The 27,682-nt window shown below is 43.0% G+C and overlaps 3 protein-coding genes across 5 annotated transcripts in view; 1 reads left to right on the top strand and 2 right to left on the bottom strand.

The window, feature by feature from the left end:
* The window catches only part of cntln (centlein, centrosomal protein), a 57,372-nt gene extending 39,216 nt beyond the window's left edge, over nt 1–18,156 (bottom strand). Inside the window, exons 1-10 of one of the 2 annotated variants that reach the window (XM_057034538.1) lie at nt 17,845–18,156; nt 17,585–17,663; nt 15,192–15,280; nt 13,949–14,033; nt 11,977–12,108; nt 10,859–11,038; nt 9,492–9,625; nt 8,781–8,943; nt 8,362–8,574; nt 2,908–3,033 (exon numbers count right to left, since the gene is read on the bottom strand). In XM_057034538.1, the coding sequence (XP_056890518.1) occupies nt 2,908–3,033; nt 8,362–8,574; nt 8,781–8,943; nt 9,492–9,625; nt 10,859–11,038; nt 11,977–12,108; nt 13,949–14,033; nt 15,192–15,280; nt 17,585–17,656 (1,194 nt within the window). In that variant the 5' untranslated portion in view covers nt 17,657–17,663; nt 17,845–18,156. Of the gene's footprint in view, nt 1–2,907; nt 3,034–8,361; nt 8,575–8,780; nt 8,944–9,491; nt 9,626–10,858; nt 11,039–11,976; nt 12,109–13,948; nt 14,034–15,191; nt 15,281–17,584; nt 17,665–17,844 lie in introns of both variants that reach the window. The other variant, XM_057034539.1, reaches the window with a different exon arrangement.
* The window catches only part of sh3gl2a (SH3 domain containing GRB2 like 2a, endophilin A1), a 180,404-nt gene that overhangs the window by 59,554 nt on the left and 93,168 nt on the right, over nt 1–27,682 (bottom strand). The window lies entirely within an intron of this gene.
* Nucleotides 23,478–27,682, top strand: part of bnc2 (basonuclin 2) — a 119,170-nt gene continuing 114,965 nt past the window's right edge. The window contains exons 1-2 of one of the 2 annotated variants that reach the window (XM_057034533.1): nt 23,478–24,165; nt 24,309–24,554. In XM_057034533.1, coding sequence (XP_056890513.1) covers nt 24,552–24,554 — 3 coding nt within the window. In that variant the 5' untranslated portion in view covers nt 23,478–24,165; nt 24,309–24,551. The remainder of the gene's footprint in view (nt 24,166–24,308; nt 24,555–27,682) is intronic. The other variant, XM_057034536.1, reaches the window with a different exon arrangement.

The following is a 27,682-nucleotide window of genomic DNA, read 5'->3' as shown; positions in this document are numbered from 1 at the left end:
ATACTAAAAACTCTGGTAGCTAAACAAGATATTTAGTACATTAAAGTTATGAAACTTTAGAATTTATCCCCCCTCTGCATAAACCACCTGTGGATTCCCGTATTATGTGTGTTAATAACACAGGCCTCCACATTCCATTCAACCTGACACAAAATACTAATTGCAGGAAGCATGTCTTCGGGGCCAACTCGGAGCAAAAGGACTTCACCACAAGTCTGATGTCAGCCGAGATCACCTTCAGCACCCCATAACCCCGCAAAGGACAAGCAATCCTAAATTCTGGTTTCATGGTCTATCTGGGTGTTTTGACCTCCCCACTGGCCTAACTGGTCTATTGATTTCTATGAACACCTTGATTCCAACTTTGAATCTTGCAGAGGAGAGGGGAACTAAAACTACGGAAAAACACAATTGCTATATGATAATTGGGAATCTGCCCTTGGGCTGCAGTTGACTTCGGTGACCTGTGGTGTCCGGCTGCTGTATCATGCCAGTATTAGTGCCAACCATGTGTTCAAACTCGGTCTTAATGACTCTATGTAGCTAATTAGGAGATGGATCTGCATATTTCTGATGAGCAGCGGTCCAGTTGGCTTAGTCTCTGTACATGAGGGAAAGAGTGAAACTAAAAGAAATTCTAATAATCTATACAGCACCACCGACCGACAGCAATGCGTGACTTTTTTGGGGGGAGGGACTTTATTGTTTGTCTGTGTGGGAGAACCAGACATGAGAAGCCATAGTGTAGTTTGTCTTTGAGGAAAACTGGTGATGATGGCAGGGTGACAGTGACAAATGACGGAGATTTTCTGCGGACGGTCTCAGTGGTGCAGCTGGACTGCTATCTCACAGAAATTCAGGAGAATAATCAAGCTATTCTCTATGTGTGGGAGGTGTTGTGACAATGTCGGTAATGTTTTCCAAAGTGAAACAAAAACTGGATAGTGGAAAGAAATTGATGACGTTGTGTCCGGGTTTAAATCAGCCCAGCAGCTAAATGACCGCCATGATCTAACCTGTGCATCACATCCTGAAATGGCTTCGTAAACATGAGGATATGAGGAGGGAGGAGGAACGTGTACTGTAGTGGGGATGGAGAGAGATGAAGAAAGCCTGGATGAAAGAAAGTCAAACATCTGTAACACTTAAAATATCAGACATGCATCCTCTTATGAGATTTACAGGATACACAGTGTGAAGATGATGAAAAGAGAAAATAATTAGTCACAGAGGTCAACTCCGTTTTTGAGGGCAAACGAGGAGTCTTGCTATGTTATGAGGGTTCACAGAAGTTCCACTGCGTTCTACTGAAATCAGCAGGCCACCTGTGATCCACCTCCGAACCAGCCATGCTGGTGTTTGATACTGTACACACAGCACAATGCCATCTACACTTCCACCCCTACTTTCATTTGCAAAGAGAGCTTTACACCAGTCACGGATCTGCTCCTTCTACAGCCAAACAGATGCTAACCCAGCTACATGGTGCATAACTGTTAGCACAGGTGCCAGTATTATCGGGCCAGCTTCTTTACAGCAAGCATGTACCACCTGTACGTCGAGAGAAACAGTGGAAAGTCATAAAATTAACAAGATTATTCTGTAGCACTTACAGTATATATCAGTGAGTGTCAAATGAGGCGAGTCTCCTTGACTGTTATGTGAATAGACCAATCAAACATATTCAAGCTGCTTTATAAATATTAATGGGAAAGGATTTTCAGGACAGACATTGCGAAAACACATATACAGGTACATGCAGTGATGAGTCCTGTTTCCTTAATTTCTTTAATAGTGCAGCCCTCAAATAGGGTTTGAGCTGGAATTTTACAGGTCTTGTGACTGAACTCAAACTCTTTCGTGCACAATAAATGACTTGGTCATGCACTGATGTAACATAGGCGCCTACACCTGAGGTCATGTGAGTCCTTTAGGATTTTTTTTTTTAATTTTGAGAAACATGGGAAATATTTGAAAAAGTTTCTGTTATTTAGATTCATTAGTATGTCAGCTCAAATGTGCCTGAAGGCAGCACAAGAGAGAAACCTGTAATTTGATTCCACCTCAGCCTTGATGACTCAGACTCGTGACATGGGCGAAAAATGTCGTATTGATGCTGATTTGTTTCTTACACATGCATTTTTCATCATCTTGGGTGAGCTGCTGAATCCTTAAAAAAAGCAACTGAATGCAAGATGATACATGAGGTTTAGGAAGCAAAAGGATGGAATCCATGTTTTGATTATTAATAAAAACAAAATAACAAGCATATTTGAGTTTGACTCAATATAAAAATATCTACATAGCAGAGCCTACTGAAAAGGGAAGGGGGCTGTTTGTGTTCTTAATTTATTATTTACATATTTATTATTACATTACGCGTATTAAGAGTACAAATTGCTAGAACAGAAACACCTGGATGGACGTTCTAATGAGGACAGTTGAAGAAATCCAACAATGTGTCTTCAAGCCAGATTCAGAACGAGTGAGGCCATCTAGAAAACATGTCCTGCCAAACTTATGAGAGGAATACTGAGAAGATCAAAAGCTTCTTTCTTGTTCATAATGTACTGCTGAAGCGGTAAATTAGCCAGTGCCTGAGCCTAAGGCATGCGTGAAACTAGCAGCACACGTCGGTCTGGTCACAGTAGGAGGGTGGTGTGTGTGTGTGTGTGTGTGTGTGTGTATGTGTGTGTTGAAGAGTTCAAGACAAAGGTTGGCAGAAACAGGGTCAGATAAATCACATGATTCTCAACAGACCATTTCCGTCATTTCCATTCTCTATAGCTTTGATCTAATCTGGGTGAACAGGAAACAGTGAGGTGTGTGTATGTTTATTCATCCCCCCCGCCCCCCCATGCTGTATTAGTCATTACTGGCTGTACAGTATATACTACGGTACTTTACCTGTCTTCGGACGGAACTATTGGCTCTACGATGAAGGATCTGATCCTCTTGTCTGAGATCTGGTCCTTGGGAACAGCTCCGGGGAGGGTCGGGCCAGGACGTCTCAACCTGCTCTGATGCTGCCGTCTGTGAGAAAAGCAACGCAGAGCGTATGTGAGCTGCAGCCCATCAGTTATATTTCATGGTGAAAATCACAAGTGAAAATTCGAAGCTTAAGCAACAGCGTGGAGATGATTTCATTGGGAGCAAATATAAACCGCTTACAGACCTTTCTGAGATGTGGGCAATTATTACAAATCCAATTACACCAACATTAAAAAAAACGAGAAACACCCAAAAATGATTCAGTCTGTGCTAAGACCAGCAGACGGGACATCACTGTAAATGGCTCATCACCATCTCTAAAGTTATCGAGATACAAATTGCCAGTGTTATACAAACATATGGCATCCATTTAGGTGAGGTGAAGGTTCTTCCCCCTCGCAATTCCCACGACAGCTACAAGATCATCGCTGGCATTACCATTGCTAATTCTTCCCTCCTTTTTTATATATAAATCGTACATCTTGCTGTTGGCCTGTCTTTACTCCATCCATGTAAAATTAAACCCAAACAAACCATCAAAACTCAAACTAAATCCCGTTGGCTCACGCGTTCTGCGGTTGTGTAGGAGGAAAGAATTCAGTAATAAAAGAAAAACTGTGAGGTTTAAGCTATGTTAAGCTTCAGAGGTTTCAGATTGAAAGAAGCAACATTGGATAAGGTGAACTTATCTTTATACCACTTGATTCTGTCACCTTAGTGCATAAATTGGCCCCAAATCTTAAAAAGTGTTAAACACTCGAATCCCTGTGTGCGCCCTCCAAATATCAAAAACGCCTCTAATCTAAACTGTGGACTCGGCATTTTCGGGAAAACGGTGTTTGGAGTAAAACTGCCGAGGAAGTCATCACCTTTTTGCCAACAAGTCCTGATTGCATTATCAGAAACCTGGCATCTGGGCGTGACCTTGTTAACTGCCAGGGTAATCAACTTTAACCAAAGGGGAGGAGAGGGGATGATAAATTATTAGTGAGGAAGATTTTGTTCATGTTTTATTAAATTGGCCTGTCAAAAGGGGTTGGTCAAATTATCTGGGGCCTCGTTTATTGGAGGCCGGCCATATTGGCACATCTGTTACAATTATTTATAATTTCCAGCGAGTCAGGAGGACGAACAGTTTTTTTCGGCATCATCTTTATAAAGTACTTTAAAAATGATCCTATTTAGGAGAGTCGGAGAATTTCTTTACTCACGAGCTCTCCCCTCCTGGTCCTGAGCTTATTCCAAAAACAGAAACTGACAAATAAAATCAGCAAAAGATTAAATGAAGTAAATCGAGCTTTTCAGATTTAAAGGTTTATTGAAATGAATGGACGCAGAATAAGCAGGGATGATTAAAGGAGCATGAGAAGGCATCCAGGTGCAAAGAAAAAAAGGGAAAGGATGGGGGGTGGGGGGAAAGCCAGTCTGGTAATTACTGAACACGATTAGGTTCTTGGGGGAACTTGTCTGGCACTCATCGCTCTCATTGGTGAGGATGCGGCAGGCAGGACCATATGGAGCGAGGCTTGTGATTGTGCTCCCTGAAGCTCGTGACCCGTCTGCTGCCGAGCCCTTGAGCTGAATGTGAAATGAGACTTGCCAGACCTAATGTTCTACACATGCACCATTTATGCCACAAAACAAATCTGATCAATTTTAATTATGTCACAGCTATAATCAGGAGGGGCCCTGCCGCGCAAACACGCACCACTACATCCGTGCACATACTCGCACAGGCTGAGAGGTCCGTGTTAGGGGGCACGCACCCCCACCCCACCCCACCCCACCCCACCAGACCAAGTGCACTTTGTAAACATCACAGTGATTCTTCAAAGAAAACATGCCACAATACACAGGAGTTCGGAATAACCGGGAAAGCGACTTTATAGAAGGACAAAGCGCGGTGGCTGGGATGTCAGGCACATGTGTGTTATTGTGCGTGCGTACATAGCCTGAGACCTCCCACACAGTCTCCTCGGGCCGAGTGTTTTACACTCGAATGTGTGAGCGGCCGTATCTGCCGCAGCGCACGGCTGTTCTTCATTAATGAGGTGAGCTGTGCAGCAAAGAGGTTCCCATCTAATGAGAGCAGTTGAGATGGAAAAAAAACACACACACAATGCTGGATCCTGTGTCATTAGTGTGGTCCTGGCCCTGGACATGGCCTGGTTCCAAACACACACAATCGTCTTGACAACACTTAGTGAAAAGAACAGTGGAGTGTCATTTTAAAGCAGTATTAAAAAACAGAACATGAGTTATCTCTAAAAATATTGCTCTGTGTGGACTGAAGAGGGATATAAACACACAAGCAGGGTACACTAACCGTTTAACTCCTGACGTTTAGGCTTGAGAATGGGGTTCCGAATGATAGGAAAAACAACGTGTAAAAGTATTTTAAAAAAATCCACAACAAGCTTTTCATCAGTTACCTGCGGGCTACAACAGTGCGTAAAACAGCACTGAAAATACATTGTACATAAAAACACACAGAAAACCCTCTGGTTGACCTCTTCCTCTTTGACGGGCTGTTGGTTGGAAATTATTTTCAGATTGTTGTTTTAATGATGACTATGATCAAAAGGAAAGCCTCACCTAAGCCAAACGCGACCCTGCAGAGAGGTGGGTGTATCCGTGCAGGCGTGTGTTTGCCACTACTACTTTAATTACACGTCTAAAAGTCCAAATTATAAAACAGAAGTTACGAACCGGTAGCGCATTTTAAAAACTGTATTAGCCTCCCCGCGCACTGTGATAAGCCACCATTTCTTCTGTGGAAAATACGGTGTAAAATAAAGAGTTTCAACAATGGCACCAAAGTCGCAGGGACTTTTATATTGATAGGAAACTTTGCTGGATTGAAAGAGCTTGCCTAATTTCCCCTTTCCAGTGCTGATGAGAGTGTAACCAGTGCTTTGAAAGAGCGCCCATTTGCCCGTACAATTACCAACTTACCACTCATTTACTGTGGGGCAGCCTCCAGAAAGCCTGGGGTCTGTTATGGATTATAATGCTGGTCTTTAATCACCGCAAAACTCCGACAATGGCCAAACACTGAACCGGTGTAAAATTTACTGATGCGGTTTGGAGACATCTGATGATTAAACGTTCATTTTAGCGAGTTTTTTGTGGACTAATGAGGGCTGTGCCTGCTCCAAGACTCGGATGGTGACTACCCAAACTGGCAATGCCATCCTCCCAACTTGGCTGTTTGTTTAGATTGTATCTCACTGCGCGTGGGGGTCATCCAGTTGCTGATAACTGTCCAGGCCCTGGAGCTGAAAGATTGGGGCGCAAGGCCATTTTTCCATCCGTGATTATGGAGGAACCATTTCACAATTTTTGTGCAGACATCTATATTATTTACTCTGAAAATGTTTCATATTTTCTGCACGTGTAGCCTTAGCAAATCGATTACTGAGGCTACAGACCAACTGACCAAAAAAAGGATGATTAAACTGGATAAACCTTTATTATTTGACATCCTGGCAGAATCTTTCATTATTCTCAACATTAAACATGTTAAGCTGGCAGTAAAGCCTTAACTTGATACAAGACTGGAAGACATACAACAGCACGGTGCGGAAATACAACACAATGGGTGTTATTCCTTTCACCCGCCCTACTCCTTTCTCCCCCCACCACCTTCCACAAAACCACCGTGGGAGGGGTGTTCAAAGCTGCTGCTCTGGTCCGTATTCAAATGAGTGCTGCGTTTCCCTTCGGTGCCCCCGTTGCGATCAACACTTTGATCACCTCCAATGGTAACTTCCACCATAACATTTAAAATTAAAATCAAATCTGCCCTAACAAGCTAAGCATTAGAATTTAACAGGTGTTCGGGAGGAAGTTGTTACAGAATTTGCGATTATGTGCTCAGATACACACACCTTCATTCAAACACACAAGCTCGCAGACACGTACCTGCACACAGACGCACAACCTGTCAGTGAAATTACAGAGCGGGAAACAGAAAGCCCTCCTGACTGAGCGCTATACCTTGGGATACCTGATCTGTTCACTTTGATGTCAGTCGGTAAGAAAGTTAAAGAAACAAATCAGCCAGAGAGCAGCTACATGTGCTCAGCAAACAAAACTTAATATTAATTCCAACATAGATTATTGTGCACCGAATTTCTGTAATTACACCTCAGGCCTACAAATATGATCCCCCCCCCCTCCCGTTCAGCCTGACCTAGCTGTAGAAAAGGCCCAGGGTAAAGGGTCAGTGCAGCATGCATGCACACTCGCACATATATGCAGCGTGCATACATACAAGCCCATCTTCTCTAAATGTCGTATTAATTACTGGGGGAACGCTGCAGCATTGTATTTAATTACTGGCTAAATGATGTATTTATATTTCGCTGCTGGTTAAATTAGGAGGGTTAAGTGAGGCAGCGTGATTGTAACTCATTTAACATTTGAGCTGATATCTTTTAACTTCCACAGTCTGGGAGCAGCGTTATCAGAAGTACCAACAAATTAAATAAAACCACTAGAGCCTACAAGGCCAAAGGAACTACTGCTTCTGCAATAATATCACCAGTAATTAGCATATTATAACATGTTCTGGAACTATATGAAGCACTTTAGGACCCAGTTGAGACAAACGTAAAGCCTGAAGCTAATGATTGATTGATGAACATAAGCTTGTATCAAAGAGTAGAAAATATGGATACGCACTTTGCCTCTCAGTCTTTGACACTCTGTAGTCCACACATCAATCAGCACATCCTATGAAGCTGTTAAACTGTGACAATTAAACTGTGGCAGCAGCATTAACCAGAGTCTCCACTGCCCTGAGGTGGCGATTCAAAGGCACTGAGCCGGAGCCCAAACGCCACATTGGCTGACAGAAGCACAAATGTAACTCCGACATCACCTTCAAGAACATTATTGGACTAAATCACCCCTCTCCACCTCTTACATATCTTTGCTATCTGACCGGTGTGTGATAAAAGGTTTCTCAGGTGGTTGGGTGGGCTGATAGAAAGTGTCGGTGAGGGTCCGGGACCGACATCAGAAAACTGACATGAAAGACTTGGCGCTCAGACATGAATAGGTTGAGGATGAAGTAGAGAGGTGTTAAAAGAGAAATACTTACAAAAAGAAAGCTGCTGGAGGCCACGCTGGTGCCTGCCAGTTCTTACTGTGCTTACTAATCAACCTCCATCCTGCCTTATATTTACAGTTACACTAAACATTTGACTGACAGATGGATCACAATGACACTTTTTATGGAACAACTTTAAAGCATCTGTTGCTGTAAGGATTAAGAAGGAAATCACTGTTTAAACTAAAAAAAAAATTCAAAGCACCTGATAAACTTTAAAGAGGCTTCTGTTGAGGACAAAGACTTGTAATTACCTTAAAGTTGGTTTGTTTGGCTGACGAGGGATGGATGGTGGTGGGTTCAGCCTGCTGCTGCAGCTGGATTTGTTGCTGCTGTAGCTGGGACCGAAGCTGCAAGGTGTCCTTGTCCCTCTGCGCCAGCAGAGCACACGTCTCCTGGTGACTTTGGCGGAGGTTGGCCTCGCTCGAGACGAGGGCCTGGTAGCACTGACTCAACTCTGTGTACAGCTACCCACCGAAATAAACATAAATAAAACAGTAGAAAAGGCAGGAGGACACCACAAGAAGATTCACATTCATTTCATAAAATTTAGGAACAGAGTAGGAAAAGTCCTTTCCCATTTAGATAGAGGCTATAGTGACTCAGCAGAGGGTATAATAATAGTAGCTGAAATGAGATTTGAGGCTCTACATGTGTACAAATGTGCGATTACCCTCTGATAGGACGAGGCGTCAGCAGTATGTGCTTCTTCTTGGTTCCTCAGGACTTTCTGTGTATCCAGGTTGAGTCCTTCCAGTTGCTTGATCAGTTGGCTCTGCTCAGCTGCATGTGCTGCACTCTGTCTGTAGAGCGTCTGCACCTCTGCATAGTCACGTCTACATTCACACATAGACAAAACAAGTTATATGAATTTATAAGATGCATCGTGATTGTGAGACATGATGTTTTCTCGTTTAAAAATCACAACATCAGAGTGAAACCTGTGCGCCCCAAGGAATCCGCACAAAGCGTTTTACTAACTTATAAGGACACCTTTAATCGCCGAGCTAAAACCTTAAGACCGGTCTCCAGCCCAGGTGTGACTGACACATCAGAGTGCCTCTGGCATTAAAACAGAAAAGTAGTTAAAAAAGGTTGAGCTTACCACTAAGACTCCTACAGTTCTCACAGTTTTTATCATATCGACTAAAGCTTAACCAAAGCCTGCCCCGTTTTCCCTTTTCTTCCTTTTTTAAAGCACATGCACTATGCAGGGCTTATCAAGTGGCTTTATGTGAGCCTGAGTGGGAGAAGCCTGTGACACCCACAAGCCTTAGTGCGGAGAGCGGCACGCATTTTGCTCTGATATAATATGCACATATAGGCTGTAAGCAGATAAAAAGAAAGAGAGAAAAGACTCTAAAGTGGGATGTTTTCACCGTACTGAAGTTGAATGAGTTGGGCCTCTGTTGCTGCTGCTTCCTTTTCTTTAGAGGAAAGCTGGTCTTCCAGGTCGCTGCAGTGGCTCTGCAAGCCGGACAGCTGTTGCCAAGAGTTGTGCAGTTCCTCTTCCAGTTGCTGATGGAGAAGAACAAAACAACAGATGCAGGTTCGATAAAATAAGTCAAAGTATCACGAACCATTGTCGATCAAATTCGATAACCGCGAGGACTCAAAAAGCACGTTTCGCAGGAGGCCATCAAACAAGGTGTTGGACAAGTTACAGACAAGTTTAATTAAGAAAGTAGACGAAGGTGAATACCCTAGCATGTCTAAAATGTGTTGCAAAGCATCATCACCACTATAACAAATGACAAAAGCTCATTCACTCATTCAACACTTAGGAACAAAAAGAACAATGATCCAGATCGTCTGGTAACTAATTAAAAAACAAACACCAAAAGGTGGTTTAAACAGCAATAACTCATTTAAATTTGGGAGAGCGCGAGACTGAAACGCCGTAACGCAGCAGGCATCGCTTCTCCATCTCTGCTAGTTAATTTTTCATCGCTGCGCAAAGCCTTTGCCGTGTCAAACAAATTGGCATGATGTATCCACAGCATCACCCATGTTCTCCATCTCCATATTTCAGAATTGAAGTGTGATACAAAAAAAAGAAAAGGAACAGGTGGAGTGTCTTAGGCTGTGATGGATGTGCATAGGTGAGTTCCTGGGCTTCATCCAATCCAAGTGTAATTACTCTGCAGCCCTGACTTATTCAAGACTTTCTGCCTGCCATCATTCAACTGGCGTACAAAGCGTTAGCTTACAAGGGAGGACGAGGGGTGTCTTGGAACTTGGGTTTTGAAAGGCAAATGACTGGTGTGAGGAGATGTCACCCAGTAGATTGATGAAATGTCAATTAGAATTCGAGGAAATTGGACTGTTTGAATGTTTGAAGAGCCACTTCGCTCTCATAGTTGTTTACAATCCCCGCAGAGGCTGAGGAAGGATACTCACAAAACTCCTTGGTTAAAGTTCAGGAGGAATTAATGACAGAAACATCTGTGATTCATTCAGCTACACACAAATGTTTTCACAAAAGTTCATTATAAGTTTTCAGCCATCTCAATTCATTTACCACCACATAAGTGTAACCTCCGCTCTCTCTCTCTGCTCGCTGAATTGTAATTTTTCTTTCCTTTGAATGTGAACTCCGCAAAATTAAATTATGCGTTTTTGATGCCTTTTCATATTCATATGCTGAGGAAGAAAAAGGATGAAGGATCAGACATCATCAGACAGTTCAAGGAATGCAAAAGAAAAAGATGGTGTGTTTTTTAATGGCGCCGTCTGTCCCCGCGCTCGTACCTTGACTTTGGTCTGGGCAGCATCAACCTGCTCTTGTTGCCTGTTGGCCTGCCTCTGTTTCTCCTCCAGGTCAGCTCGCAGGGTGGCACAGCAGGACGTTAATCCCTCTTTCTCCTTCTCCAGAGCCAGCACCACCTGCCGTTCCTCCTCCTCCTTCATCCTGCTCTCCTGCTTCAATTCCTAGATAACAGAAGAAGGAGAGCAGAGGGTCAGGAGGGCCAGATAAACAGTAGCGACTGACGGAGAGAAACAGAACAGGCAGGGCTTCAAACTGAGAGATTAAAAAAATGTAAGAGACAAATACAAAAGGAAAAAGCAACCTGTGGGGCTGAGACTGAGATGAATATGTAAACAGCAGACTGACTTGACTGCAGACGCCCCCTATATGGGCTGTTGATTAGCCAAGGTCACCTGGTGCTGCCGTATGACCGGGCCCACGTGGCCAGATGCTGGCGAGAGGCGAGTCGTGCCGCAAGAGTCGGGCTCACGCAGGTGCAGGGGCCAGTCTGTCGACTTTAATGACAGGCTCCTAATGAGAATGGTGAATGCTCCAAGACCCATTAGACTCAACCCAGGTCTCCTTTGATGCTGTCCCCTACAATTTCTCGCCATGAGACCTCGCCAAGACGGTATGAGGAGCATTCCTTTATCAATTAATCATACCCAGGTCCTATCTAAGCATAATTAGGGAGAAGCCACACTATTACATGCACACTTTTCACTTTCCCCCACTGAAGCAGTCATTAAGTATTAATCTGCAAGTTAACAACCAGCTTTCCTCCCTCTCCATCCTCCTCTTTCGTACACATACACAGGGACTTCTCAGCTGCCAAGAATTCTCTGTTGGAAATAAAAAGAAATAAGACTAAAGGGAGAATGGGATGGGACAGCTTGGTTAAAAAGACATAAGAGGAGGAAAGAATCCAAGACCCAGAGACACAATGCTCCCGGGATGACTCTTCTTCTATCCATTCTCAGTGATTCTAATGCCAGTGGTTAACGGCTCAGGGGACCTGTCGTGTTCAGTGGTACACAGAAAAAAAGGCTTTCCACCTCTGAGGCCCACACCCATCAATCCATCCATCTTCTCTTGCCCACCTCATATTTGTTCCACCAACCTTTAGTTCTTGACCGTTATTGAGCGTTTGTTCTCGGAGCGCCGTCAGCTCCTTCATCAGAGCGCTCTGATCGTCCACTGTCGTCTTCTTCGGCGCCAGGCGTTCCATCTCCTGCTGTTGCGCCACCACTTTCTGCGGGAGACGGCGAGAAAAGGCACAAACACAACGAAAAGGGAAACGGAGCCACAGGTTACATCATGCGTCCAAGTCTTGGAAAACTGGGTTTTGTTCTCTCCAGAGTCAAAATTAGGAAAAGTTAAGGAGTTCAAAGATGCCACTCATTAAAAGTAATTTAAAAAAATCTGTAACACTAAAAAGAGTGGTAATTACGAAAACTCCCAATAGGGTGTTATATTAAATGTCTTATTAACGTTGTACAAGAAAACGTTCAAAAATTAGGTTTTCATCGACTCAGGAGTTTCTTTGAATTTGCCGTTACATTGTGGTTACAGTCAAACTGATTTATTAAACGTGTGTCACAAAATATTATGCTGGCATTGCTTTGCTTCATGGTTTTTGGTAGCCTTTGTGGCCTTAGCGAGACAAGGCTGGCTTCTTAACACTGCATCAGCTGGGGTTTGACATTGGCCTGGTAATCCACAGCCTTCTGTGGGTACCCCCTCTTCTCAAATAACACTGTGCTCTGGGATGCAATTAATTGCCATGTTGAAGGGGGGGAATCACTCAGATATATCCAGATAGTGGATTTAGCGCTCCTCACTACTCTTAGCTTGCTGCACTAAGAACAGAGGGGCTTTAATAGAGATTTATACTGGAGAGCGGAAAATAAATTCAAACGTTGATAATGAGTTAGACAAGAACAATTTGAACCCCGCCAGTGCTCAATTGATAGAAAAGAAAAAAAGAGGGGTTCGGCCAAATTAAGAGGTCTCGGACAGAAAGATTAGCATTTGAAATTTCCCAGTGCAGTTCAAATATGAGAGCTAATTATGTTACAAAAATGGAAAGGTGTGGAAAAAAGGGGGGAAAAGAGCAGCAGATATATATAAAAAAAATCCTTATCAAAGTTGGACAGTGAAGATATTAAAAGGAGAGTAAGAGCCTCTGCGGATTCAGTGGACCGTGGTTCACAAGTCAAATCTCAATCTCGAATCCAATTATTCACTATTTGGGCATGTATGGCTCAAAAGTGCAGAAATGATGACCAGTGACACAGCACAGACCCATAAATGAGACTCCCATATAGGAAGTTTTCTCACTTGTATCATCATTGATCATTTGTATTGGAAAGCGCCTTGAAACAATTTTGATTGTATAAGACGCTATATAAATAAAGATTGATTTGATTTGATTTGATTTGATTTGATTGAGATAACAACTTTGGCTATTTCTTTGACAATTTTTTGTAAAAATAAATCTCGGGACTGATAATTATCAGTCCTGAGATTAACTTCGCAGCCCACATAAAGCAACACAATACTACAGGTCAACATATTTATAGCCGCTCAGGATCACTGATTTTTCCAAGAAGAAATTCTGTATCACTTTTTCTGATTACATGTGTGAAAACAACTTTATTGGCTTCAGTGATGAAAATCGCTTACATCTACATAGAAACGCGACGTGATGACGTGATCTGGTTTCATACAGGCGGTAACTATTGCTCGGCTGAGGGAGAAAAACCACCGGCTGATGACTCCATTGCAGCCAGTCTCATTAAGTATGAACATGACTCTCAGTGAGGGACACTAATGAAGGGGACTGACAGTTGATTCAATGAAGTGATGATGATGATGTAGAGAAAATTAGATTAGTGGCGTTATTATTGTCTGCCATCATCTGATCAAGGAATATTGTTCAGGTTGAAAAATGAATAAATGAGGAGACAAAAGAATTAAAATGATGGAGGTGTTTAGTTAAACATAGACGAGCTGTGCTGCTGATGAGCTTTTACATGTAATAAGTGAATTATTTTTGAGGATATATGCCACAAAGAAAAACCATACCATACCTGTTCCAGCTCCTCTATCATATGGTCTTTGAACTGGAGGATCTCCAACACTTTCCTGTCTCTCATCTCAGCTTTGTGCTTTTCACTAGTAAAAAGAGAGGAAACATATTAAGCAAGACAAGAGTTGCTGAACTTTTTTTCTCCAGCTCACAATCACCTCTTTTCTCATAATGAACTTTTAGGGGAGCCATATACAAGCTGTCATTTGGGGCCCCGTTTGTTTCAACTACCTCAGGCCACCAGGGGCCACCCATTCCCTCCACTCATCACTTGCTCTTCTGATCATCCCACTCCCCTGACAGACACTGAAATAAGTATGCAGCATCCCCGAAGGAGCCGTAATGCAGGCTGACCTCGGTACACTCCTCCTTCTTGTATACTGGGCTGTGTTCACCATGTCCTGAGCATCCAACCAATCACTCTACAAGATCCACACAGAAAGGGGAGGGCGCATGGCAGTTCCCAGCGGGCACCGGCGCTTGACTGGAGTCGACACAATTACCATGTCAATATCCTCCTGCGCATCAGGTGATACGATACACACACACACTCTCTGGGTGCATGTTATCCCCACCAGTCACAGGGGACCAGAACACTTTGATGGGTTTTCTTCTGGGCCGATAAAGAAACTGAAGAGGGTGTGGAAAAAGGAGGCCCTAGTATTGAAGAACTCTCTGCATGCTGCTGCACTGTGATTTACCCCATTAGTGCTCTAGTAACAACTCAGACTGAAAAAAGTTAACAGTGGAGATAAAATTCCAGAGGAAGCTGAGGCGGGATACTCCTTACATCAAAAGCTAATTGAAAGAAAATTGAAAGTAAAATATTACATATATCCGATGGTAAAAACACCTAAAGCTCTTATTTCCTTTCCAGAAATTTCCCATGCCACTGTGTTTGCTGTGGCTTAGCCACTCTGCCAAAGAGGTCATATTTTATCTCCCAATTTATCCGATAAAGGCGAGCGTTTGGCAAGAGTGTTTCAAGTGTCAGCGATGAGTGCAGCACAGGAAGAGTGTTTTCATTAAAGGGTTTCCATGGCTAAACTGCTAGACCGGGGATAAGACGGCTTAAATCAGCATCTGCACCAGATTCCGTCGTAACCCTAGTAGAATGGCCGAGGTGCCTTAAACACCCCTTCAACGACTTTCACACATATTTCCCTTCACTTGTGAGATAAAGGAATTTTCGGCTGTTGAGCCTTTCAGGTAGCAGTCTGAAAAAATAAAAAAAATCCACTCACCGCTCAACCACCAGGCTGACAGCCTGGGTCAAGTCTGGATTTGCCACTTGCAGGCGTTTCCACAGGGACCACACAAACTCCTTGTCTGCCTGCAAAATTAAAAATCAGCAAGTCAGCAGCACCACGGCCTAATACAGATAAATATCTTATGATTAATTTGTCTGAAAATACAGCCAAACATGGAAGGAAAGCAACAGCATGTGTCAGTGCTTTTTAATAGAAAACAAAAAAAAAAATGAATGGGACGCTCGACGACATTAGCATATGACAGAAGGGATATCCAATCAATAATTTAAATAGCCGGACTAAAATCAGTTTTGATCTGGCCTGCCTTCACTAATCATGATCTCTTAAGGGGAATCATCATCGCTGAGATGTGACCTTCGACTCAAGGGGAGCAAGCATTGACACTTGTCATAATGTACTATTTATGACTGGGGAGGGCCGGGATCCAAATCAAAACACAGCAGTCGAGCTTGTGTTTCCTTTATTAATCAGCTGCGCTCCGGATATGTTTTCCACTACAGCTCCAAAGTAACTAACCCCAAAGAAACTCAAAACTGATGACAGAGACAGTCATCTTCAAGTGTAGAAACCCAGCCAGGCCCTGACACATTTCCAATTCAAATTGTCTCACTGGTTTTTCAAACATTTTTAAGCTACATTACATTTAATGAGGGACATCTAAAAACTACATTTTCTGACATTAAAAGACAGAATTATACCAAATCGACCTAATACAAAATTATCTGATGAATTATGTTCACATCATCATAAGATAAAAGTCATCCCTCCCACTGGAATCTACTGGTCTCCAATTAGTACATGAATTTTAACCCCCCTCGCAAAAGTGTCTAATCAATTATTTACCAAAATGGCATAAGCAGACCTTGATAAGACCATGATCTGAACATATAAAGTGGAAGGACCGCAGATCTCTGTATGCATCACTGGGGTGTGTGTGTATACAGAGTGGGAGCTGGGTGGAAGGGGTAGAGTTCGTGCAAGATCAGCTCTGCGATGGAACTAACGATGAAATTAAAGACAGTGCGGTCGACTCGAAATAGGTGGTCTTCCTCCGCCTGGCCCGTGGCTGCTATTAGCAGTTCCACTGACAACTGATGGGCCTGATTCCTAATCAAGAGCACTCCGCCGTCATGTAGGTACTTAAACATGCACTGAATTTGTATTGGATTAAGGGTTAGTAATTAAACATGAATGTAGCCACTGCGATACCATGGGCTAAACATACCAAAGACAGCCACTGGAATTCAGCCACATATTAATAAAATTAGTGAGGTCTACGAGGAACATTTGCTGGCTGAGAGACGAGTCTTTGTAGTTAATGGTAGTCCTGAAGTACATCTTGCCAGAGACTTTAGACATCAATCGTATTCAAATGTTGCAATTTAAATGGTACACTGCAAGAGTAAAGGTCCCTATTAGATACACACTTTCTGATGTTCCACACAAGATCAGACCACCAAGGGTGGCCTCAATGTCGGTTCAGTGTCATTCAAGGACAGACATTCTGGAGTGAGGTTTTTAGCAACAATACAATTTATATTTCTTGGGAAAATGATGTGGATGCGACATACCGTAGATCACTTTTGGGAACACTCAAAACAGGCTCCAGAGAGATAATTATTTTATTTGTAAAACTGACATTATTCAAAATCAAGAGTATTTTTGGTGTCAAAATACGCTGGATGCTACAGCCGCAGTTGTGAGAAATGCTGTAAAAAGTTCCTTCATGTTATTAGGCACCACCTGGTGGTGAATACATATCAATAATCTCTCACATCCACTCGGTTACAGTTCAACAATAAGAGGCTAAAGGCATCTTAAAGGCATCTTGAAAATGCTAAATCTTATACTGCACTTACGCCCTGCATATTTAATTAATTCAGTGAGATAGAGAAACACAAAAACCAGCTGTGAAGCTATGTACTCTGGTGAAATTAAACTTATAATGATGAACAATATTGTAGGGATAATCATTGTGTAATAGAAATAATGGATATAGTCAACCACGGGGGGAGAGACACGTTGTAAATAAACAAGATCTAACTGTGGAAGCTGTACATGAGATTGTGTTACACTTAACTGCATCTCAGTTAATACACCATATGACCAGCTATCAAATCAGTGTTTTACACTGGTTTAAACAGTTTGTTATGGATCCCAATGAAACGCTGTGAAATGAAAACATATAGGAGGAAAAGTGAACAGGTAATCTTTAGTTAGTTCGTTTCTATGCATCAGCTAAATATCCTAACTAGTGTGCTAACCATGTGTCATTACTGCCTGATCTAAATGGTTGTAAATTTGACAATTTCACGCTATTGTGCTGTGTCTCTTAGAACGACTCATTGTCACATGTCCATACATACCTGACATTGCATTAATTCATCTGATAGAGACTTCACTTGTTCCTCCAAAGTCATGCTTCGATCTCCAGACATTTTGGGACTGAAAAGGGCGACATGGCATCTAACATTTAGAAGAATCTTAAGGATCCGTTAGCAGCATCTCTGTTCTTAAACACAGCTCGCCTGTCGTTAGCTACAAGAGACGACTTTAGCATACTTGCAGACATTTAAACACGCTGAATGCACCTTTAAAAGTAACTTCAAAACTCGTTGCCTCTTACCCGTGTCAATATGCTTCTAACAACGTAGTCAAACAGAGGTTTTGCTATTTCCCACTAGGCATGTTGTTGTGGCTATTCTAGCTAACTTTAGCCACGAAAGCACTCTCAGTTTCAGTTTCAAGTGGGCTGCTGCGTCTAGAGGGAGTTTAATGTCAAGAGCAACGTCAGAAGACACTACTAATATTTCTTAGTAGTTTGGGGATCTCACTAACTTCCTCATGTATGACAACGTTGTCAACAACTACAGAAACGCTCAGGTTCATCTGTTCCTCCCACGTCCACCTTATTTTCAAACATACCCGCCGTTTTCTGTTTTCTGTCGTAATCGCTTCGTTTTACGACAGCTACTAAAACATACGGCAGAACTGATGTTTGCATGAATATACAGTATAAAGTTCCACGGAAAAATACTTAACTGTGTTTAACGGAAACTTATCAAGAAAATACAAGGAGAAAAAAGTCTATAGTTTGGAGAAGAAAGTTTTATTGAATGCTATACTATATTGAATTTATTTTAAGAGGGGTTTATTTATACACCTAAAATGTAATAGTATTTAATTTTGCACCATGCACTATAGATTCAACCCATACTTGCACGTTTTTGCTGGTCAGTTATGAGTCACTGGATAGATTCATGATCAGATTTTGTGGTCAAATTTCTACATTATCAATAAAAATTTTAAAAAAGAAATAATCATTTATGAAAAGGACAGGAAACTATTTTATGATTAGAAATGCAACTGTAATTTTCCAATTTCAGATATGATTAGTCCAGTACACACATTTGGAAGGTCGCAACAGGATTATCAAACCTGTCGATATGTTTACACTCAAACCATTCAATACAATGTAAGAGAATACATTTGAGCAATTAGCCTATAATGTTTTTGCCTTACCCCAAAAAACATGTATTTGATTGAGATCTTTCATGGAAACAGACTGCAAATCCTTTAAATAAGAAAGATTAACTGTATTTGCAAAATAAATGATCTAACACTGTTTGTGTGTGGGAAAAACAGCTGAGGTGAATTTTCGAAAAATGACAAATACATATGATATCTATGAAAATGTGTAGTGTCGTGATTTTGATATTACAGACATCCGCTGGATAGATCATACATGCATGTGCTGTTTGATAGAGCTGCAATTCTTAAAGATCAGCACCCAAATGAATAATGGAGGTATGATATTGATCTTTATGTAGTGCTTTATCTTCAAAATGTTGTTGTTCTTTTAATAGACACACTTATAGCTTCCCCTGATACTTGCCTTGTTTTATATGCTTTTAATGATCTGTTGTAAGGTCAAAGGCATTATGCACATTGGGATCATGAATCCATAATGGGAGCTTTTGAGAACCTGATGCAAGCTGGAGAAAATGAACAAAGACATGAAGGCCCATTTGACATCTGTTGCTGGTGAGACAGGACAACTCCACATTGTGTGGTTAATGTAGTTATGTGTCTATCTAGACCTGCAGCGCTGGGTGAGGGAGGAAAATGAAGAAATATGAGGACTGGCACTCCCCTTCAGCCAGACAAATGTTTCATCTGCTCACTCTGTTATGAACACACACACATGCACTTGACACGATTAGGCTGTTCCTTGACCCACAGACACTGCCTCTCATTAAGATCCTCATTTGCAGAACAATTAAGAGCCAATGAACTGATACATGGTGCACAGCATCTGCCTATTTATTCAGACACAAAGACAAAAATGGGCAATGGCAAAATTACAGGTGCCATTTTCCATATAATGACCGTTGGAGAGTGAGTCATCGTGCCAGATCATGTGCTTCATATGAAATCACATTACCTCTCTTTACTGCAGACTTTCTGTGTAATCTGAGGGATCCCTATCTAACTGTTGCCTCTTCATGGCCAAATATGTGCAGCCTGGCCCCACAGACTTCCAGTGACTTGCATGTTCCAGAGACATGTCCCACCATGTTTTGACAGTGCCTGTTTATGCTCCTTTCAATGTGTGCACCACCCTCTTTTAAGTGTGTGTTGTCTGTCCCAACCTGCTGTCCCACTAATGACAGATTAATCCAGATCTGAGAGCATTTCATGTATGCATAAAAGAGACAGTACGCCCTTTCATATTGCCAATCACATACTTCAGGCGCCTTCCCCCTGACTCTCCTGAATGAGAAATACAAAAGTGGAATCCCTTTTTTCATCCTTTTTCTAAGTACAAGTAAATTATTATAGATTTAATCAGGAATCTTGCAAAAAAAAACCTCAAATATGTGGCCTAAAATCCATAGACATGTAGTGGGGAACAGTAATAAAATATTGTATGGATGCTAATTTCCCCAACACATCAGGTGGCACCATTATGAAATAAGAGGTAGATATCGAGACAATCTGACAATGCTGCTCTGTCAGACTCATGCTAAATTGAGATGAGAAAGAATCTGATATCTGCTGACATAAATCAGAGCTCTAACAATATTTTAAGCCACTGACTCCTGTGATCTGTGGAGGGTTTTGGGGAGAAACGCTTGAGTGATTACACCAACCCATCTGGCTACTTTTCTTGTCATAATAAATATCAGTAATATCATGCGGCATTCTGTTCACAGCTGGTTTTGTTTTCAATCTTCTGGGGTGCTCTCGAAAACGAACTAGGCTGGAGCTGCGATGGCACAGAAGTGGCTTTCATTTCTGTGAATGTAAATGAAACCAACCATCGTTTTATATTGGCCAGTGGTTAAAAATGTAACGGGCCAGCCCTTGAAACAAGACAGCTCTTGCATTGACAGTCCCAGCAAGCGCGCGTTTTTCACCTCTGTGTTGCCTCAGAGGAATGACATAGAACTTCCGAGGGCTGGGCCGCATTTAATCTAGCGCAGGAAGGAGTGACAGCGAGCTGTGATCATGCAAATGCGCCCGGCATGAAAAATTCAACAGCCAAATGACAAGCCCCGGTGTGCCGATGCTGACAGAGGAAGGAAGAGAGGCGCAACGTGACACTCCACAGAGAGTTGGGAAAGTGCAGTCTCCGCCCGCCGCCTCAGGTAAGTGAGGATATTGTCTGCATTAATGTGGCCCCGCTTTGATGCTGAGGGATGGCAAGAACCTGGGAAGTGCATGAGATGACAATAACTACTAAAGAGTCACAAGTCCCCCAGCTTTAAAGGAACATTGATTGTACAAATGCCAGTTGGGATGTCAAACCTGCACAGTGTTTAGTACAACATCACTCCCTCTGCATGGTAATGAGACACGTTCCAACATGTGAGAGTTACATTAAGTCTTTGAGCAATGAAGTCACCTCACAACGCGCTGTGATGGCTCTATTTGTCTCATGTCCTCTTGTTGAATCGGAGGCCTTTTGAATTGGACCTACCGGCCACAAAAACCATCTGAAATCAGCAAAACCGACATTTTCAAGCTTGTTTGTGAACATTGCTATTCAAGTGAGGCCCTATGGAGGGATGTTATATTGTGCCTGAGTCCGTGGGAGAATTATCAGTCACTCCTGACCTTGAGCACGAGCGTGCTCAATGGTGTGAGACCTTGGACTGCTTGAGAAAACCCCAGGACAGAGAAACCATTGATTAGCACTTTAATTCCTTATTTCCAACATTTAGAAATGTAATATCTGCGCACACAAATTGGAAAAGAACTGACTCAAAAACTCCTCTCATGGGACCCTTGGCACCGAGACATCACTGAACTCCCATAAATGCCCCCCCCCCCACACACACACACACCACCACCACCACCACCAAACTCACGTGCAGTATGTACAAGCCCCCTCGTTCATGTCAAATGTGGACCTTTGTTTGACTCCCATCTGATGACCTTCTGGTCGCGTCTTCAACAGACAAGAGCCCTCATAAAAGAGGAATTGATCCATGTTGGCCTCTGAGAAGGAGCAGTGTTTACGTATGTGTGTGTGATGGGAGAGTGTGTGTAGTACCATGAGGGCCACACTCACTCGTGCAGAGATAGTGTGCCATCTCAACCCCTGTCAGCTCCCCCTGGGTCTGTGGGAACAAGGAGTTGGGCTATTTCCCTGGAGCCCTCCACCGGGGAGCTTGTCCTTTGCTTTTCAAAAGGGTAAATTAAGGTGGTGAGTTCGTATTTAAGTTCATATTTCCCAGGAGTACAAGTGAGAAGAGCAAGGACATGGGACATTGATCGTCATGAGTAAATGTTGGAAAACTGCTTTTAGATGAGAAGTATTTGTCGTACTTCCAATGTCTTCACTCCCTCCAATTTAGAATCTCAGAAAATTCTCTGAATACAATTTTTGTTTGCATTTTTAAGAAAATTAACCCTTCTTATCTATTCAAATATGCGATGACTTAACCTAGTGACTGTCTTCACTATTATAGTAAACCTATCCTTAAAAACTCTCAGGGTTCACGTCGATGATCAAACTGACCCTGCAGGACCTCTAGTGGGAAGAACTTAATGAGGACAAGGACCTCTGTGGATTTGATGGATCCACGAATGCTGCATCTGATGGCCCTCCCAGGAGGGGGAACACTTCAGGAGCAGGTTCAATAGCTCATTATCAGGGGCCCTGCTGGATAATTAGTGAGCAGCGGGATCCTGTCACAGGGACAAATAAACATATACTCCACTTCCCTATTAGGCCGCCTTTAGTGGCAACTTCTACAGCACAAATTAATGTCAATGTCTACTTGATTACCAAGGTGGCGCAAGAAAATGTGCTCAGCTACACTGCAAGAACCAGGGAAGAAGGTGTGAATTATTATGCAGAAATCCTAAACTGATGTTGGTTCAGACTGTAATGCAGGTCGCCACATCAATACAGCTGGGCAGGATCCAGCCAGTGGGCCTCAGAGGCTGGTTGTGGAGGTGTTCCATGTTAAAATAAACATAATAAATATCGAATTTCTTTGCCATTTTGTGTTATTAAAAAGGTAGTAGCCTATCACTAACTGAAGGTTTTATGATTCTGTTAATGACATGTTTTTATATTTACAAAAATGCATTCACAAATTATATACTTTATATGTGACTTGCATTTAAAAAAAATAATTAAACGAAACTATCAGTTTTACCTGTAAAATTTTCATTGTGTTGGCTTTGAGAAGATTCTTTTGCTATTGTTACCTACAATAACCTGAAACGAGGAGACACACATCTGAGTCATTCCTAAATGGGATATGGGAATCTTAAAACTGAGTAAACCCCACATATGATTGAGATGAGAGTTGCAATCTTTTCATGTCAATGCATGCAAAAAAAATAAATAAAAAGAGTTGACCACCTGCGCAATCACTCAAATGATTTTTATTTTGTTGCAGACATATGTAATATCTCAGTTAATTAGCAGTTTAAGCCCTCCAACAGACAGGCATATGGTCCTCTGCTCTCCCATGGCCTTGGCCAAGGAATGAATATGCATATCCTGGGACCTCAGAAGCTTGTTACCCTGGAATGAATTCTACACAAGCCTAATCCCTGATCTATTATTTACCCCTTGACCAAACATGCAAGTGGGGCTTCCAGACGCTTGACTTGATAGAAATGACTGCTCTGGGACTCAGCAGCCCCCCTCACCCGAGCGGAGTCAGACTGAGGCAAGCAGCGACTCTGAGGAGCGCGGTATGTCTCTCTTTCTGCGCCACCCCCCCCACCCCCCAACCGCGCGCGCACAAACACGCACGCCTCCTTCAACTCTTCACTCTTGAGATGTCTCACTCAAATCTTGAGCAAATCTTCCTCGCAAAAACAAGCGCGCAATGAAACTTTAATGAGCGCGCCCACTTCTGACGGATCTTAGGGACACGGCCCCGAAAATCAGTGTCACATCATCCCCGACAACCCCTTGACTAATTGCGCGCAAGACGCGTGCGTGTGCGCAAACAAAGTTGAGAGAGAGTGAGGGAGAAAAGTGAAAGTTTGGAAAAGTGCGAAGCTGATCGCCGCTCAAATGCTGGTAGCGTGGAAAAGATGGCAGAAGAAATGTGAATTTAAGAGTTTTATGGCTGATATTTAAAGTTTATAGGCCCATTGTTAACACGCAAATCCCTCTCTGGGCTGAGATTTCGACCGCTGTATATCGGCAGTAAATACGCACGGGATAAATTTCCTCTCCTTGCGGGGGGTTTCGCACATTTTTCACCAGCAAAGACGCGACTCTTCCTCTTGACACAACTCACTTAAGCAGGAATTACGCTCAGGTTACAGAAACACTGGTTTCAACTCGGTGAGCCAAAGAGCGGCAGCCGCCCGGACCCGTCCGCAGACTCTCTTCGGCGCAGCGCGCTGACTCTGCAGAAGGAAACCACCGGGGGAGTGTAAGAAGGCGTTATTCAGCTTTTCTCTCAAGGTAGGACAAGCAGTTACACCCCAGCTTCTGGCTCTCAGCGATCCCCGCTGTCTCCGCTTGAAAAGAAGAGGGGACCGAGTGTCGCGGTGGCGTTCCTCTTCCTTTCCAAACGTCTTGACGCGCGTTTTTTTTTCGCCCCACAGCGACGCAGCTCGGACGCAGAGGTTCCAGGGGGATAAAAAGTCTGACTGTTCTCTCCCGTTCTACCTGAACCAGTCGTAAACGGCGATGATAACTTTGTGAAAGCGACGCCGACGGCGAATCACTGGCGACGCGTCTCGAAGAGGAGAAAGTTCCCCACTTGAGGGCGAAATCAGACTTTTCGGAGGACGCCAAGTTCGAAAAGCGCCAGCAGCCGCGGGGTCTGTCAAACACAACATGCAGCAATGGTAAATATGTAATTTCTGCCTCTTCTTATTTGAATAAATCAGGTAAATTTCCTAACTGTAGGCAATTATGGCTCTGGCAACTTTTTTTTCCTCCTCACAACTTCTGCGCTGTGAACTCATGAGGACATAAAGAAAGTTAGTCGAGGCATTTTCTTGAACAATTGTCGACTTTATAATTATATTTCCATACTCACGTGTCTTATACTTTCTTTACAAGACTGCGTTTAATATAAATAATCCCTACTAACCGAGCATTTTAGTTACTTTTAAGTTTTGTTCGCGCTCTTCTGCGTTTCTCATTAAATCTCTTCAAGACGAGGCCTGAAACAAATCTGAAAACTGAAGTGAAGGAGTCAATGTTCCATTTAAATAATACACGTTAATCGTATGTAACTTACATTTAATTCAGAGCTTTAAACTGTTGCCTAATTCTTTGCTTCTGACAGGACAAACAAGCGACGTTTTGCTTGATTTCTTTAGGAGGAAAATGTTGAAAGCAAATAATCAGGAGCAACTTAATTTACTTTAACTGAAAACTGGGCTGCATATGCAGATTCAGACCTTTTATACACTCATAATTCATTGTGAAGTGATTCATTAGCCTTTGTGTTTTTATATTCAGAAAAAACATTTTTATTTAATCTGGGCAATAAGTCAAATCCTCATTTTACTTTGTTATTTTCAGGTCTCAGACCACCTTTTTTTTACAGTTTCTTTTGCAGCAAAAGCTACATTATTACTTCTGCAAAGTTTTATTGATTACTTGAATGGTCTGTTGTCTTGCTTCAGTTGGATTCTGAAGTGTTTGCAGGGGCCTTTATCACGTCTGTTTGCCCCTGTCGGTGGAAATGGGAGATTTTTAGCAGTTTCTTTTTAATGGCGTAATCCAAGCTGAACAACAGTGTTTATTTGACAGCCTAAATCTATTTCCTCTTTATTTGACATGTCGTGGCCGTTCGGTGGGTAAACTGTGAAACAAGCAGGGGAACACGGTCGCATTTCATGCCAGACGCTGCTGTGTGGACATATCTGAATGCTTCAGGAGACATTCTAGATGCAGGGAGAGGATGGCAGAGAGACAGCGACACACAGAGAGAGAGAAAGAGAGAGGGCGCGATGAATTGCTTCACTTTAAAACACCACAATAGCACCTTCACACCTTCATCTGTAAAAATGTGCACGAGAAGGATGCCTGGTGAAGTATTTTGGCCTCCTCCGAGTGTGTGTCAGTGGTGTTTCATAAGCCTGCAACTCCAGCAAAGAATGCCAATTTACATTCCTGGAGTGTCATTTCATTACTTTTATCTCCACGTTGCTGTCTCCTGGCCAGGCTCGTCAGGGATATCTGTTTGCTTTAAGCGTCCTTTAGATCCCGACAAGTCACACGAGTTAAAGCGCTGATGCTCCTTTATGTCTGCATCTCTGCCTCTCTCACGTGTGTCCCATAATTATAGTGATTGGCAGAAAATAAGTGCCGGTGCGCTGCAGCAGGGAAACTACATAAACCATTACAGTATGTACACTTGAGACGCAGGGAAAAAAAAGAAAGGTGATCCATTTGAAATAATGGAGGAAAATGTCGAGGTAAATGGCTTCGTTATGCACTGAGCGGCGGGGCCGATTTGTCCTACGGCGCCGCGGCTACGTGAGGTTAAAGAAAAAAAGTTAAAGTTGTCAGCGAGGTCGTGATTCCTTTGGGTCTGCGAGAATCAAAGAGGAGAAAGTGGTGTGTGTGTGTGTGTTGGGGGAATGAGACACAGTTAGCCAGTTCAATAATCTGCTGGACAGGTAGGCCTGTGATGCCCCTCCCCCCCCCCTTAGAGAGGCCGCTAATGAAGAGAAAGGCTGCTTAGTGGTGGTCCGTCTCTGACCCCTCCAACCCTCTCTGTCCCCCCTGCTGGCTTCTGCTGATTACTGCTCACATCCAGACCTCTTCCCTGCTCCTCTCTGCCTACTCCATCCACTCCATTTACTCTCCTCCACTTGCTCTCTCATTCTCAGCCTCTTGATTCGAAAGGAATTGGTGTTAAGTGTGTAAAGGACATTTGATCGCCACTTGTGGGGCAGATTTGCACGTTTTCCCTTCTGACAGTGCCTTTTCTATTGAAAAAAGAAACAAAATGGCACGTTCCCAGGGCTGCATTGTCTGCTTTTGTGCATTTGAAGCTGCACGTTGTGTTTATTTACAGACTTTCGCTCGTACCAGGCATCCGGAACGCTTTGTTTCAGCGAGGCCTCGGCAGCATCGCCAACAACACCTCTGCAGCACTTTTACATTTGTCAGGAGTGGCTCATTTTTGTATGGGATGGTTCCGCTCCTCTTCATCTGTCTTCAGCCTCCATGATCTCTTGAGTGACTGATAGTGTGTCTTGGCAGTGATGGAAAAAGTAATATTTTTAAAAGGTTGGTGCCGGGACGGGGGGGTCATACATATGGTGGTGGCTTTGGGTTTTTGGACACTGTATTCTAAGCTGGAGGCTCCTTAACAGAGATGCTGTGAAATGTTAAAACAAATTGGATCGCAGAGCTTCTAATTTAATAAGGAGCACAGTGTGAGGCGTACTTTATTTAAAACAACATAAACACAGCAGATGTAATTACATTTTTCGTCCCTCAGTGCACAAAGTTAGAGACTAAACTGTGGCACACATAGCCAGGAGAACGCTCCGATGTCCTCCAAACACCGCAACTGGGTATTCTTGTGAGTCCTGCTTCCCAAATCTTACCAAGAGGTTCCTAATCTGTCAAACGATAGCGTGCTCTCGGTAGTCAAATGCTCAATCCAGGCCTCCTCTTGAAGATGGGAGGCCAATCAGATTCGGGTCTCGCTCGTGTTTAAACTGTAAGCAGATACTCGTACTTACATGTGCTCTTTTTTTTTTTTCCTTTCCCCTGCAAGCTTCGTTTCACATGCTAATCCAAACACGATCCTATTCCTTAAGGAAGGAATCGGGGGAAACTTTGGTCTCGGTGCATGAACACACCCTGTGTGTGCAGAAGCCACACGCCGCCTCGGCCCCTCCTTCCAAGATTCTTGCGTTTACGGTCGTAATCTGGGGTGGCCGTACGTTGAGAAAAAATTGCAGCAAACGGTGTAAAATGATCACCTCAGTGCCACCGGACGGCC

This window comes from Takifugu flavidus, chromosome 6 (assembly GCF_003711565.1).
Source record: "Takifugu flavidus isolate HTHZ2018 chromosome 6, ASM371156v2, whole genome shotgun sequence".
NCBI lineage: Eukaryota > Metazoa > Chordata > Actinopteri > Tetraodontiformes > Tetraodontidae > Takifugu > Takifugu flavidus.
Note: the sequence above shows the minus strand (reverse complement) of the source record. Positions and strands in the feature narration are given on the sequence as shown.